The following is a 12,842-nucleotide window of genomic DNA, read 5'->3' on the forward strand; positions in this document are numbered from 1 at the left end:
GACCTTGGAGTGACCTCTCTGCCAAGTGTGAGCGAAACATGAGTTGAATCTGTTTGAATGTATTTCTATTTCATGCCCTCAACACCGCAGTTCCCATGAATGATATTTTCTTCAGAGACGTCAGAAATCAAGAGCTACAGTTGACAATAATATATGAATATGAGTGCAGTCTGAAAATAAAAAGACTATTCAATTGTAAGGAAGCAATGGGAAATTACATGTTGCATCAGTTTAATTACTTTACTATACTGTCTCTGACTGGTGATGCAAAAAATTTTTTTACGGCTATTTATTACACGATAATGAAATCTCACTCTCATTTTGCAGCTGACATTGCTACTGAGAAAACAAAGAATTCCTTCACAACCCTTCACAGTTTACATAAAAAGGAAATATTTATATTTGTGGTGATGTTTACATGCCGTGTGTGGAAAAGCCATTGAATGTAAGAGGGCTTTTTGTGAGCTGCTTTCACATTTTTCACAACAGATGGCAATGAAGGGCACATCTGCAGGCACTTCTGCTGATTTACTTCTTATGGTGTATGTGTGTGTGTACATGTGTGTTTCTGAATGTGTGCTTTTGTACATTCACATCATTTTACAGAGATCACTGCGTTCAGGCTGACCCCAGGAGGGCGAGGACAGGTGGAGATGGCGAGGAGGGCGAAAGAATACCCGAGAGAGGGGGGGGAGAGGGGGGAGTGGGGGGGAGCGAATGAGTGAGACTGTGACAGATAAAGAAAGACAGTGTGGAAAAAAAAGTGTTATTAACCAGTAAGCAAGGGAGATAGGGGGTCTGAGAAAAGGAGACGGAGGGGGGGAGGAGGGGGGGGTGAGTGCGAGAACAGCGGACCGAAACAGGCGGAATACTCTTGGGGGTGAAAGGATGAGAAAGAAAGAGACAGCGGCAGAGAGAACGGGAGCTCTTATGTCACTCTGAAGAGGACATGTCTTCTGTCTGACCTTTTCAGACGAATTCACACCCCTCCACCCTCTCCCTCTTGGATCTCATCCAACGCCCTCTGTGGTTCCCCCTAGCTTTTGTTTTATGTTTTCCAGTTTTTTTCTCGCATAAATATTGGTGATTGAGGCTAACAGCCCTGACCTCATCCGCTGCTGCTTTAAATTATTAAATCTGATTCTACTTTTGCTTCAAACAGCTCTGGATAAGACCGCCAGATAATAACAAAGATAACAGTGTAGCTCCTGAGCTGTATCTACTCTTTTCCCAGCTTGTCACAAGTGCTGAATTGCATTGGGAGGTGATGAGGTGGCACGATCACTTTCAAAATCTGTTAACAGCAAGATAAAGAAATCTCTGCATGTTGATGACTTGTTGTGTGTATTTCTATGTATTGCATGTTTTTGTTTGTTTTGGTGGTACAGAGACTCAGTGATTAGCTCTCTCATTTTATAAGTGAGGCTCTTGTTCTATTAGTTGCTTTCCTCCGTCTTCCCTTTGTGTTTACACGTTCCCTCTGAGTCCTCCGGTTTCTTCCCACACCAAAAGATACGAATGCATGCTAGGAATGAGCAATAATCTGGCCATTGCCTCAGACCACAGCACTTGTCACAGAACTGGACTTAGTCCTTGAGCGCTACGCTGTGGCTGTCAAATGCAGACCATGAAGTTCCCCCATGGGGCTCTTTGAAGTATTTAACTAAAAGCAAACTGGATGCATAAGAATGAAGGTCACTTTGGTAGTATTGGCTGTTTGTGGCTTAATCAAGTTCAGATCAGGAGCATAATTTGTGGTAGTTTGTGCTGATTCAGTTCCGCATTCATTTTAATGCTTCTGGCTATAACATCACGACCCAAATGGTCTTATGTCACGTCACCCCGGGCAATACTTCCATCAACAGTCGACCCATATCTTGTTGCCATCTGAAACACTGTCATCAGTGCCGCACCTGGGTCACACTTGGTTTATATCATAGACGGTCTATGGTTTATATGCCTTATGCCAGAGCCAAATTAATGCCAACTTGTGTCCATAACGGGGCCTGATTAGTCCTCTGTGTGTGTACACTACCCATATCCACTTGTTTACACTGAAGAATAGTCAATCATACCTTGCTGTTGACTAGCAGGCATGGCCCCACATCTTAAATGTTTATAAAAAAATAATGAAAAGATCTACAAAGAGACACGTAAAGCTGTAGGTATGACTAGCCTGCTGATGTACCCCACACAACACTTTCCCTCTATCATGCTGTGTAAAATGCAGAGTGATGAGTGTAGCAGTGCTGCTCTCTGTGGGAGAAACTATGAAATTACACCATAGGATTAATAAAGGTACCCACATCCAACTATACTCAGGTACTAGAGGGCCAAGTAGAAAACACAATGAAATCATACCAATATTGTATTGTCTTTCCTTATTTTCTTCATTATATCATCTGTCCTATAAAGCTTAAACTGGTGGTGATGAGGATGTTAATGGTCTTTGGAATAATGGAACTTTTTTCAGTCTTCATGGTTACTACTGACATTGTCTGAAGATATACAGTACTGTGCAAAAGTTTTGATGTTTAGATTCTTATTCATTATACAATACCATCACAGAAGTGTCTGATTGGTCCCATATTTATTCTGCAGCATGGTAAAGTGGGCTTAACATTGTACATTGCATTCAACCTCCACTGTTACATAATTGAATTATTTGTTGCACATGTCACATTTAATTTTTGACTTGTCACCTTCATATATTTCTTACACTTCATTTATTTGTACGCACAGTCCATATTTCCTTTGTACAGTCAATATTTCATTTCAAGTTTTATATCCCATTTCAAAACTATTATCATTCCATTCTGCGAATAGATTTTAAATTTTAAATGTAATTTTAATATTACTTTGTTTGTTTATTTATTTATTTATTTATTATTATTATTACTACCTTACTTTGTTAAATTTTTATTCTTTTATGTTGTGTTTGTGGGAGTAAAATGCCGAGACACATTCTTTGTATGCTTGCATAGGCCTATTTGACTAATAAAACAGATTCTGATTCTGATATAGATTTAATTTAGGTTTCTTCTGTTTACTGAACTTTGTATTAATTTGAGTGATAAATAATTCATGGAATTCATTTATCACTTCATTTCTCACTATTCGTGGAATTATTTTTGAAAGCATCCTCACTTTACTTTTGCACAGTTAGACCTACTTTGTCTAATTTTGTCCCTTCATGAAAATGCATGAAGAGAGCTATAATTGTTGCTTCTAACAGCCTGAAGCTTACAGACTCTTACATTAATGAGTTGCATTCATACGCTAAAGGAGAAACACACATCTAGATATTTAAATTAAACTTACAACGTTACAAATTGCATTAATTTCTCCTAACCTTTTAACTGGAAGCAAAGGAGCTATATTCAACTGACACTCTCGCGATGTTCTGAAGTCTCGCGATACTACGAGCATCTCATTCCACCAAAACTGGAGGGATTTCAGTATTTTTAAGTTGTGCTGCTATCAAGCTAGCAGAGCAAAGATAACTTATCTGCAACTAGCCTGCTCCTCTTCACAAACAAGTCAGCTTTGAGGTGAGGACGTATGCTTCAGTAACGTTATTCCCAGCTGGCTCTTTTAAGAATATTAGCTTGCCAATATCCTGTGAATAGTGGTGGAAACGAACTTATGCTTAGCCGGCAAGAACGTCAGTTTAAACAGCAGCTAACTTATGTAGCTAAGTTACATGAAAATAGGAACGCAAATTGACAGAATTACTTTAATTAAAGGTAAACGTAAAGGTTAGCTCAGCAGCTATATTAACTTTGATGTTTAGCTGCTAGTGTAGCTTAAATAATGTAAACTACCGTTTGTGTTTATGAAGCTGTTACAGTTATGATACCGCTGCTTATCAATCATATCTCTCGGATATCATACATTTAATAACATTAGCCTCTGGCGTTTTAAATAACGCTGAACTGGTGAACCTGAATCTTATGGTTAGAGTAATAGAGGGTTAACATAATGCAATAGGATCATTTCCATCAGAAAGTAATAGCCAGTGGTTAAGTGAAGTAGCAAATAGCTCAAACTTCTCTGGTAAAGTTTTGTTTGTATTACTCCAGAGACCCTTAAAATGGATTTAGAAGACGACACCACTGTGCTAACAACCTTGAAGTCCTTCAATTCCTTCATCAGCCGCCCAGAACACCCGCAGCGGCTGTCTGAGCACTCAGCAGGCAGTGGAAACCTGCAGACTCAGTACAAACGCAGCATGGAGGTATACAGACGCTTACACCATTAACAGTAAACTGTGTAAGAGCAGTACTAACATGCAACCTTGGCACTGACTGATTTGTTCTCCCTTTTAGTTGTTGGAAGCAGCAGAGAGAGTTCAATCTAAGAATCGCTATCTTCAGTTGGACCAGGAGAAGAAGCAGATGGAGCTGAGTCACAAGCGAGCTCGTTTTGAACTAGAGAAGGCTGCATCTGATAGCGCACGAGACTTGGAGGTACAGGTCATATCAAATGAGAGTGTATATAATGACGATCAATTAAATATCGATAGCTTTTCCTCACTATTCAGAGAATCTCACCTGAACTGTTATATGCCAAAAAAAAGACATCAGTTAAAACCTGTTTCTCAACTTTTTACGTTGCAGCACGAGGTGGACCGGAACCAGGAACTCTTGGGGCGAATAAAAAAGTTGGAGGACAGAGAGACAGAGGCAGCTAAGAACCTATCAGAGCAGGTGGAGGCAAATCGTGCTCTTCGTAAGAACCTGGACGGCCTCCAGAAGAAACTGGAGGAGCGAGATACTAGACTGAACACTGCTAACCAGGTACACTCTCTCTCTCTGACACACACACACACACACGCAATACTTTTGTTACTGTGGTCAAGTTGTTTATCTTATGTTGGCTTTCTTTAATATATTTCAAGACCATCAGTTGTTTGAAGGATGAGATCAGAGACCTGAAGCAGAAGATTCAGAACCAAGACTCGACCATTTCTACTCAAACCCTTGAAAACCAGGAATTGCAGGAACAGTTGGATTTACAACGCAGGTACAGACACACACACACACATACACACACACACACACAAACAGACAAATAATAGCAATATACCACTTATGTAACTCTGCTTGATAAAATATATGTTGTTGGTGTTATTATCAGGAAGTACCAGGATCAGTATCAGCTTTGCCAGAGTCTCCAAGCAGCTCAGTCCTCCTGCTCAGAGCACATCATCAAGATTAAGGTATTTTACATGCACACACAGTGGACTTTATCATTGACAACCAAATGACCTGTCACACTCACACTGAAATCACAACATGCCCCTGTCCAGAAATCAGAGTTGCACTAGTTGTAATAGTTAATTAATAAAACAAACAAACCAAATAATTTAATTCTCAGAGGATGCTGGTTTAGATAAATTGTGTAACAAATGCAAGAGCACAGACAGACACACATATACTGTTGATATTTTTTTTAGGCTGATTTCTCTCTTCATTGTTTTGGTAGGAGTTGGAGAGGCGTCTTGCCATCCAAGAGCAAGACATCTCTATTGTGAAGATTGTTAAGTCAGAGGTGGCCCGGGTTCCAGATCTGGAAAAGGAGTTGAAGCGCCTCAGAGATGACAATGCCTTCCTCAGGTAAAATACATTTTTGAAGTTTTTAATGCCTTGCAAAAAGTTTCACTTCACACTCTGTGGTTGGGACTTTCAAATAGACAGCCTTCCATTTTTAAAGACTACAGCCCAGAACAAGCACATAGAGCTAAAGAAATTGGACTTGAATCTGTTTACATTTCAATGTGACTTGTGTCATTTTACCAAACTTGGGGACATTAGGTGACAGGTAACTTTCCTCATATGGTCCTTAATAGGATTAGAATTGATTTATGTTTTAAATACAACTAAATACTGTTTCTAAAGCAGCAACAGTAATGTTTACAACAGCAAAGTCACTATATAAACTCAAAAATATCTCATTGGAAACAAATCTAAAATGTCAGTAAAATAAATAATATTCTTGACATCAAAATACTGAGTGAAGTTTAGAATGAATGAGGAACAGAGACATCAGTCTGTTTTCTGTCCTCCTCCCTCTGCTGCTGATGTGATTCACTGCTGCAGATACTGCTGGTGAAGAGGAAGGGCTGCCGTCTCAGCCAGCAGCTTAGTTTACAAGAATTTGCCAGAATTTAAGATTTATGGCAAACTAAGATAAACAGTTTGACTACATACAGACAGCTTTCGTTTCAGCTTGTTCATAACAATTTGCTATTAACTTAACAAGCGCATTGTTGTTGTGTAAAACATACCGAGAGACTGCGGACAAAGCAGATTGAAATATCCATTTTCTACGTGTTCATGCTTGTTGAACAGGGTGTTTGATAAATCACTTACTGGCTTTTTTACTCGTGAGGGCTTTATTGCACTTACAGTAATGAGCGTAGCTGTCGTCACCTCGAGTAAAACATTAGCTTTCACTTCACTTGGTTCACTGTGTCCACCACGTCCTGTCTGCTCTGCTCTCCGCTCTGTGTGTGTGTGTGGAGGAGGTGAGCCCTGACCTCGGTCAAACACCGACAGAGAGCAGAGGACCAAGAAGCTAGCACGATCATAAATGACAGCAAAATGTGGTAGAAAACTCTCAGCATAGTGTTTTTTCTTTTCATTCGGCTTAGACGCTGTGAAAAACACTTAGGCCCTGCACCTAAGTCTTATAATGGTAGGAAAAACCTTGATATATGTAAAATGCGAAACTCAGTTTCCTTTTATGATTTAATGGAAAGGAATAACATTGCTAACAGAGCAAGAATTCTACTAGACAAACCTGTCTGCTCGGCCATGTAAACCTTTTGACATCTTGTGTCACTGAAAACATCACTACAAGGTTGTAATTTGCTTTTGAAATACGTAATTATTAAAAATCATAATGCAATTTTCTTCTTCTGCAATTTTCTTTTATCTTTGCTACTGCCTGATCCCTTTTCAGAGAGAAACTGCATGTAATCTGGGGTTTTAGAGTGATTAGATTAAAGCAATACATGATAACGAGTTACATATTTTTCTGCTTTTTACCTGATCATTCCCAGCAAACTGTTTTCTGTGCGTGTAAAAAAAAAAAAGTACGTCTGAAAATTAGTTTTTAAAATCATGTTAGTATGAATGTGACCAGGGATTAAAAATATGCCATTCCTACATCAAACACCGAGTCCTAAGCTTTGAAGTTATTTTGTGTTTTTTTTTATTTTCTTTGCTCTGTTCACTCCCTCCTCGCTCCATCCAGGGAGAGCAGAGAGAATTGCAGCCTGTTAAAAGAAGAGGTGGAGGGGCTGAGGAGGAAGCTGGAGAGGATGGAGAAAACCAAAGAAGAGCTGGTCAATATAGAACTGGAAAAAGAGGTAGACTGTGTGTATTGTGCATTTCTCTCTGAAACATATGATTATAACACTTCACCTCTATAAACATGAAATCATCAGAGCCGTCTGATATATTGAAAAGCCTAAATCATTGGATTATATTGGCTGATTACATACAGTATATTGTATTAATGTCTTTACTTGCTGGATGTGTTTTAGGCTTCACTTTTGTTTTCTTTATTTGTTTTTTCTTAAAACTGAATTTTCTTAATTCAAGTAATTTTAGCAGTTCTTGCTAAAAACAGTTGTTACATTTTTGTGTAAAAAAAAGCAATATTTTCTGATATGATCGAGTTGTTTTTACAATTAAGTTTTGTTGTTATCAGCCTCAAAAACAACACATTGGCCAGGCTCAAACGTATGAAGTTATAATTCTCTGCACTTGATGGCTGTCATAAATTATGCACTTCCTGTTGTCGGACAGACAACACTCAATATTTCTCTCAATGTTTCTTAAATCCTCTGTAGAAACTGTCAGAAAAGCTCCAAGCCTGGGAGAACCTCGGACAATCTACTGGACTCAACATAAGGTCAGAGAGTGTGTGTGATTGTTAGGTATACATGTCTGTTCTTCAAAGTTATATCATTGCTTTTTTTTTTTAATAAAATATGAAATATGTAAAAAGGCCTCCAGGTGGAGCTGTGGTCACTCCAAATAAATCTGCCTCATCACTGTGGATTGATTCCACCAGCATGTATAGGGGTGTGTGTGTGTTTTGTCTTATACCTGCAGGTGTGTGTGTGTGCGCTTGAGTGTGTCTCAATGCATCCAGTCAAAACTGGTAATGAGAGAATGATTGCATGTTTCCATTTGAGCGGTGGAGCAGATCCGACAGATTATAAACACTGCAGCCTTGTCCGTCGCACGCATGCATGCACACGTGCGCGCTCACACGCACGCATACACATCATTTTCTCTATGATTAACTCTGACTGTGATGTAAACAGAATGTTAAGTCGAACCCATCCACGCAGTCGTATCCGGTTTGTCTTATACTGTAAGCATGTGTGTGTGTGCGTCATGTGTGTTCAACCTTCAGGGCGAGAAGAAAAAGGTAGACACACTGTATAAATTACGAAATGAAAGGAAATCTTTTCTCATGTAAGCTTTAATTTTAGTCTTATCTCATACGTTATGGGACCTGACAGCATTTGTTAAATTTTCAGTTATTAAAAGATCACAGAGGAGAGGATCACAGGAATATAATAACAACCTCGGTTTGATATTCACAAGGATTTGGTCGGGCTGTCCGTCATTTATCTGAAAACTTAAGTCAGACAAGGCTGTCATCCGGGCTAAATTGAGTTAATAATTTGAAACTCTGCAGAATTCAGGTGTGCAAACTGCCACGTCACTGACTGCTACGAGCGCTCTTGATTTAAACAAACAAACAAACAAACTGTGTTGCACATACGGCTGCAAAAGGGCAGCCATATGTGTGAGGCTCATACTGCTGTAAAGTAAAGGTTAATGTAGCTTGCAAATAAACATTTAGAAACTCCTCCGAGCTGTTTTAACTATTTATTAAATGTCCAACTTAATTGTCAGGCGGGTCAAGATGTGGTTTTCCCGGATACGATGCCAAGATGTAGAGGGGAAATTGAAAACAAGAGCGTTTCAACCCACAATCTATTCACCTTTACTGCACTAACAATAACAGCGCTGTATGAGAATTGGTATTGACTCAGACTTTAGTGTGATATTGTGATTGCTTTATAGCCTGTTAAGCAGTCATTATTTCATAATTTGTATTGTTGGGAATCTTTTCAGGTATCTGATTCAGTCAAAGTTTCTCCGAGAAAGTGTAAGAATGATGAAATAAGTGATACTGACTCTGGATTTACGTCATTAAACCGCTTATTTTGACGTTAACGACGAGCAAGTTTCAGCAGAAGAGAAAATTGATGACACAGAACCGACAGTATAATAATATCACTTTCATAAATTATTTGAACATCAATAGCAGTGTCTGAATTAATGTTGACAACAAAACAAAGCTGCCTGTTAGAGAGTATGCGAAGGCTGTTTCTCGCTCTGTCATTAGATATGAAATATCTCATAAGGGCTGCAGTGTTTTGGCACACCAGTGTTTATTTGTGTTATTGATTTGTTAATTTTGCTGCCCAGTAAGTCATTTCTCACAACCGCAAGCCAGTGTTGCTTAAGATATTGTTTTGCATTACTTTACATACTGTGACTCTTTGTGTCACCGGGCATTTCGGGGGTGGTCATTAGCGGTGTGAAAAGACTACGGAGTGGAGCAGTTGTTAATGAGGAGTAAACACATGTTGCTGTAGTTGAGGAGTTTATCTCCTCCAACCCAGGATTTGATTCCTCACCAGCCGTTTGTACTGTTTTGCCAGACGAAAATAACTTTTGGACAGAAGTTAACTGTCCCCAACAACAATCATCAGTGTAGCTGCCTGTTGGAGTAGACAAGCTCCGCAGCCGCAGCTCCACTTTGCCAGCAGTTGGCTGGTCGCTGGTGTTTATTTCCTGTCCTTCTGTCACACAGTCTGATAACATTGTGCTCGCTTACGCGTGTAGCCATGTGGTCGACAATTAAAAAATAAAATTGACAGACATGGAATGAAAATATTTTCGTAAAATTAGGCTGTTATGTGGAACAATGTCGAAGGGAGAGACGAGGAAAACAAAATGAAAATATGCGATGAGGTTTTTCAGGAAATGGGTTTCCTTCTCGGTGAAGTTTTCACCAGCTAATGGGTGACTGGAGACCGTTTGATGGATGTGCGTCTGTTCACTGATAGAGGAATGGTTTTGACTCAAAGATGGAGATGATGAAGTTTGTGGTGTTCATATGTACTGTATATGTTTGTCTTTTGTTGTGTCTTCTAAGCAGCTCCCAGGTTCCTCCAGTCAACATGTTTCTTATGTTTTTCCAGGAATACCGTGTCATAGTTGACAGTCTTTTTGTGCTACCAAATAATCTTATAATAAGGTCTGTCTGAGTAATATAAAAGTAATAAGAAAATTATTGTTTTGATTAGTCGTCAGCAATTTTGGCAATCACTCGCTGCCTTTTTGTGTCATGGTAAGCGTAATATTTTTGGGTTAGCTTCAAGGAATTTTCAGAAGTCACCAGAGGCTCTGGGAAGTTGTGATTTTTTATTTTTTATAACAGTTTATCACAATGTAATTGCATCAGTGACAAATATTTAATGAAAACATTGTATCTTATGTTGCTCAGATCTTGTTTTTCAAGTTATTGCTTCAATTGCTGTTCAAAATTGTAGTAATTCTCTTTTTCTCCAACGAAAGCTGATAACAAATGACTTGATGTCATCTGAATTTATTTTCGAGTAGTTGATATTTTCATATTTTAGAAAACATGAACATAGAATGCAATGTGAGGTCATTTCATAGATGACTGAATGGATAAATTACTGGCAGTATGTTTCTAAAGAGCTAAAAGGTACCCTTATTTGTCTGAAAACACATGAACAGTTGTAAGAGTTTGTCTCTGTGTTATTGAATGGGATCCTCAGGTCACAAATGTTTTCTTAAACTGAACCCATAAAACTTTAACAAGACCCCGGACTAAACTCTGGTATCAGAGCCACTTCTCTTTATACTCACTCTAGTATGTGTGCTGAAAACCAGACTCACAGTAGACTTGCACTATCCAGACAGAGTGCATTTACTCTTGACAGGGTTACACTGAGAGTAGTATTTCACTTTATCTCACCCAATAATATGCAACCAGACCTGTCATTTGCAACATCAACAGGAACGAATGTCTCATGACCTGCAAAAAAAACCCAGCAGAACACATAAAAAAAAAAACCCACAGCCTCTCATATAAGCTCAGGAGAAGGCTAATCCCTCTATGCTCAGGGCAATGTGGAATTACCTTCTTTTGGTAACACAGTTATTCCATCATATGATTCATGAACTCATATTTTAGTCATGAGATTATTCCCATACCTAAGGCTCCACCCAGCCGAGGGGAGGCGGTGATAAATGCACGTCACCCAACTTTCACATGGCATACTTTTTCAGCCTTGATGGTAACCTTGACATCTTAGCCTTTTTTCCTGTCACATGGCTAATTTGTCATATGACTCAGTTAGAGCAGAAATACCAGATCAGGTCTCAGGCTACTGCTTACCGTCTCTAGTGAGACCTAAAGTTTGATGACTTGCTTCAGTTTTAGTGGAGGTGAAGCAGTGTCACTCTGACCTCTTATAGGTCCAAAGTATCAAGTCTGTCGCCTGTATGTCAAGTTATATTTGCTGCATCAGTTTTCAGGTGTGTAATTCCAACTGCTAGGTGGTAGCATAAGTAGCATCTGGAGCTAAAGTCCCCTAATTTACGCCCATTTCACAAGAGATGAAGAGATAACGGCGTTAATGTTTAGACAGATCCATTGTTACACACAGGGTTTAGAAAGAGGAAGCGATGCGGCGCGTCTCTCTCTCTGAGTATGTGACCTTCTGCATTGTTGCCTTCCCATTGTGCGCGCTCGTGTATGTGTGTGTTTTTGTAATCTGTCAATCTCTCCCACGGAGTGAGTTTGTTTTGTAGAACTGTGACCAGTATTTAGCCCACTATCCTCCTCATCTCTCCCTCTGCTGCTCATATCATTTTATTTCCCAGCTCCCCACCGGCCGCCTAACAAAAGGAATATGGAAACGCCATCGTTTTCATCTATTCTGTCCTTTCTGCTCTCTCAGTCGTATTGATTTTTCATTGTGTGTGTGTGTCTGTGTGAGCGTGAGTGTGTGTGTACACATGTGTATGCTAACTGTTCTATGCCGCGTCCGTCCGTAGGAAACCAGAGGATCTGTCCAGGGAGGTGATTCAGATCCAGCAGAGAGAAATTGCACTGAAAGAGCAGAACTACACACTCAACAGCTGGTAACAGACACTCATCCACACACACACACACACACACACACACACACACAAAATCCCTCTCTATGCCTTCAGACCTTTTTCTCTCATTTTGTCTTCCTGCATGCCTTTCTCCCCCCCGTGTATCTATTAGAGCGTATCTCTGAGAAGTCCTTAATTGTCACAAAGTTAATTAAACTGGTCCTGATTCTGATAGCACTCCTGACAGTAACCACTGGCGTGTCTTCGTGTGTGTGTGTGTGTATGTGCGAGAGATTGTGAGAGAGAGAGAGAGGAAATTCACTAATTAAACTTGTCCTGTTTAGGCAGAGGTGATGTCTGTAGGGAGGTGTGTGTGTGTGCGCATGCTCTGGTATATTCATGCCGCAGCTCAGTCCAGCTAAGAAAGCTTTCATTAGCTAACAAGCGTCTCTCTTCTGCTGAGCGTATTGGGCTCATTATGAAATATTAGAAACAGCAGAATGGAAGAAGAAGGGGTGGGTGTGGGAGGGGACGGAGAAGGGAGCTTGTGGTGTAATTATTGTCCTCCTGTATAATTATGGTCCCATTGATCAGGCCCGGCAGAAATCG

At 39.7% G+C, this 12,842-nt stretch overlaps 1 protein-coding gene across 1 annotated transcript in view; it reads left to right on the forward strand.

The window, feature by feature from the left end:
• Window positions 1–3,400: 3,400 nt before the first annotated feature.
• Window positions 3,401–12,842, forward strand: part of mad1l1 (mitotic arrest deficient 1 like 1) — a 63,406-nt gene continuing 53,964 nt past the window's right edge. Inside the window, exons 1-10 of the mRNA XM_067585240.1 lie at window positions 3,401–3,551; window positions 4,083–4,237; window positions 4,329–4,469; window positions 4,620–4,799; window positions 4,901–5,025; window positions 5,140–5,221; window positions 5,488–5,618; window positions 7,261–7,375; window positions 7,862–7,923; window positions 12,189–12,275. Of these exons, the coding sequence (XP_067441341.1) occupies window positions 4,094–4,237; window positions 4,329–4,469; window positions 4,620–4,799; window positions 4,901–5,025; window positions 5,140–5,221; window positions 5,488–5,618; window positions 7,261–7,375; window positions 7,862–7,923; window positions 12,189–12,275 (1,067 nt within the window). The 5' untranslated portion in view covers window positions 3,401–3,551; window positions 4,083–4,093. The remainder of the gene's footprint in view (window positions 3,552–4,082; window positions 4,238–4,328; window positions 4,470–4,619; window positions 4,800–4,900; window positions 5,026–5,139; window positions 5,222–5,487; window positions 5,619–7,260; window positions 7,376–7,861; window positions 7,924–12,188; window positions 12,276–12,842) is intronic.

The sequence above is a fragment of the Thunnus thynnus genome, chromosome 3 (assembly GCF_963924715.1).
Source record: "Thunnus thynnus chromosome 3, fThuThy2.1, whole genome shotgun sequence".
Taxonomy (NCBI): domain Eukaryota; kingdom Metazoa; phylum Chordata; class Actinopteri; order Scombriformes; family Scombridae; genus Thunnus; species Thunnus thynnus.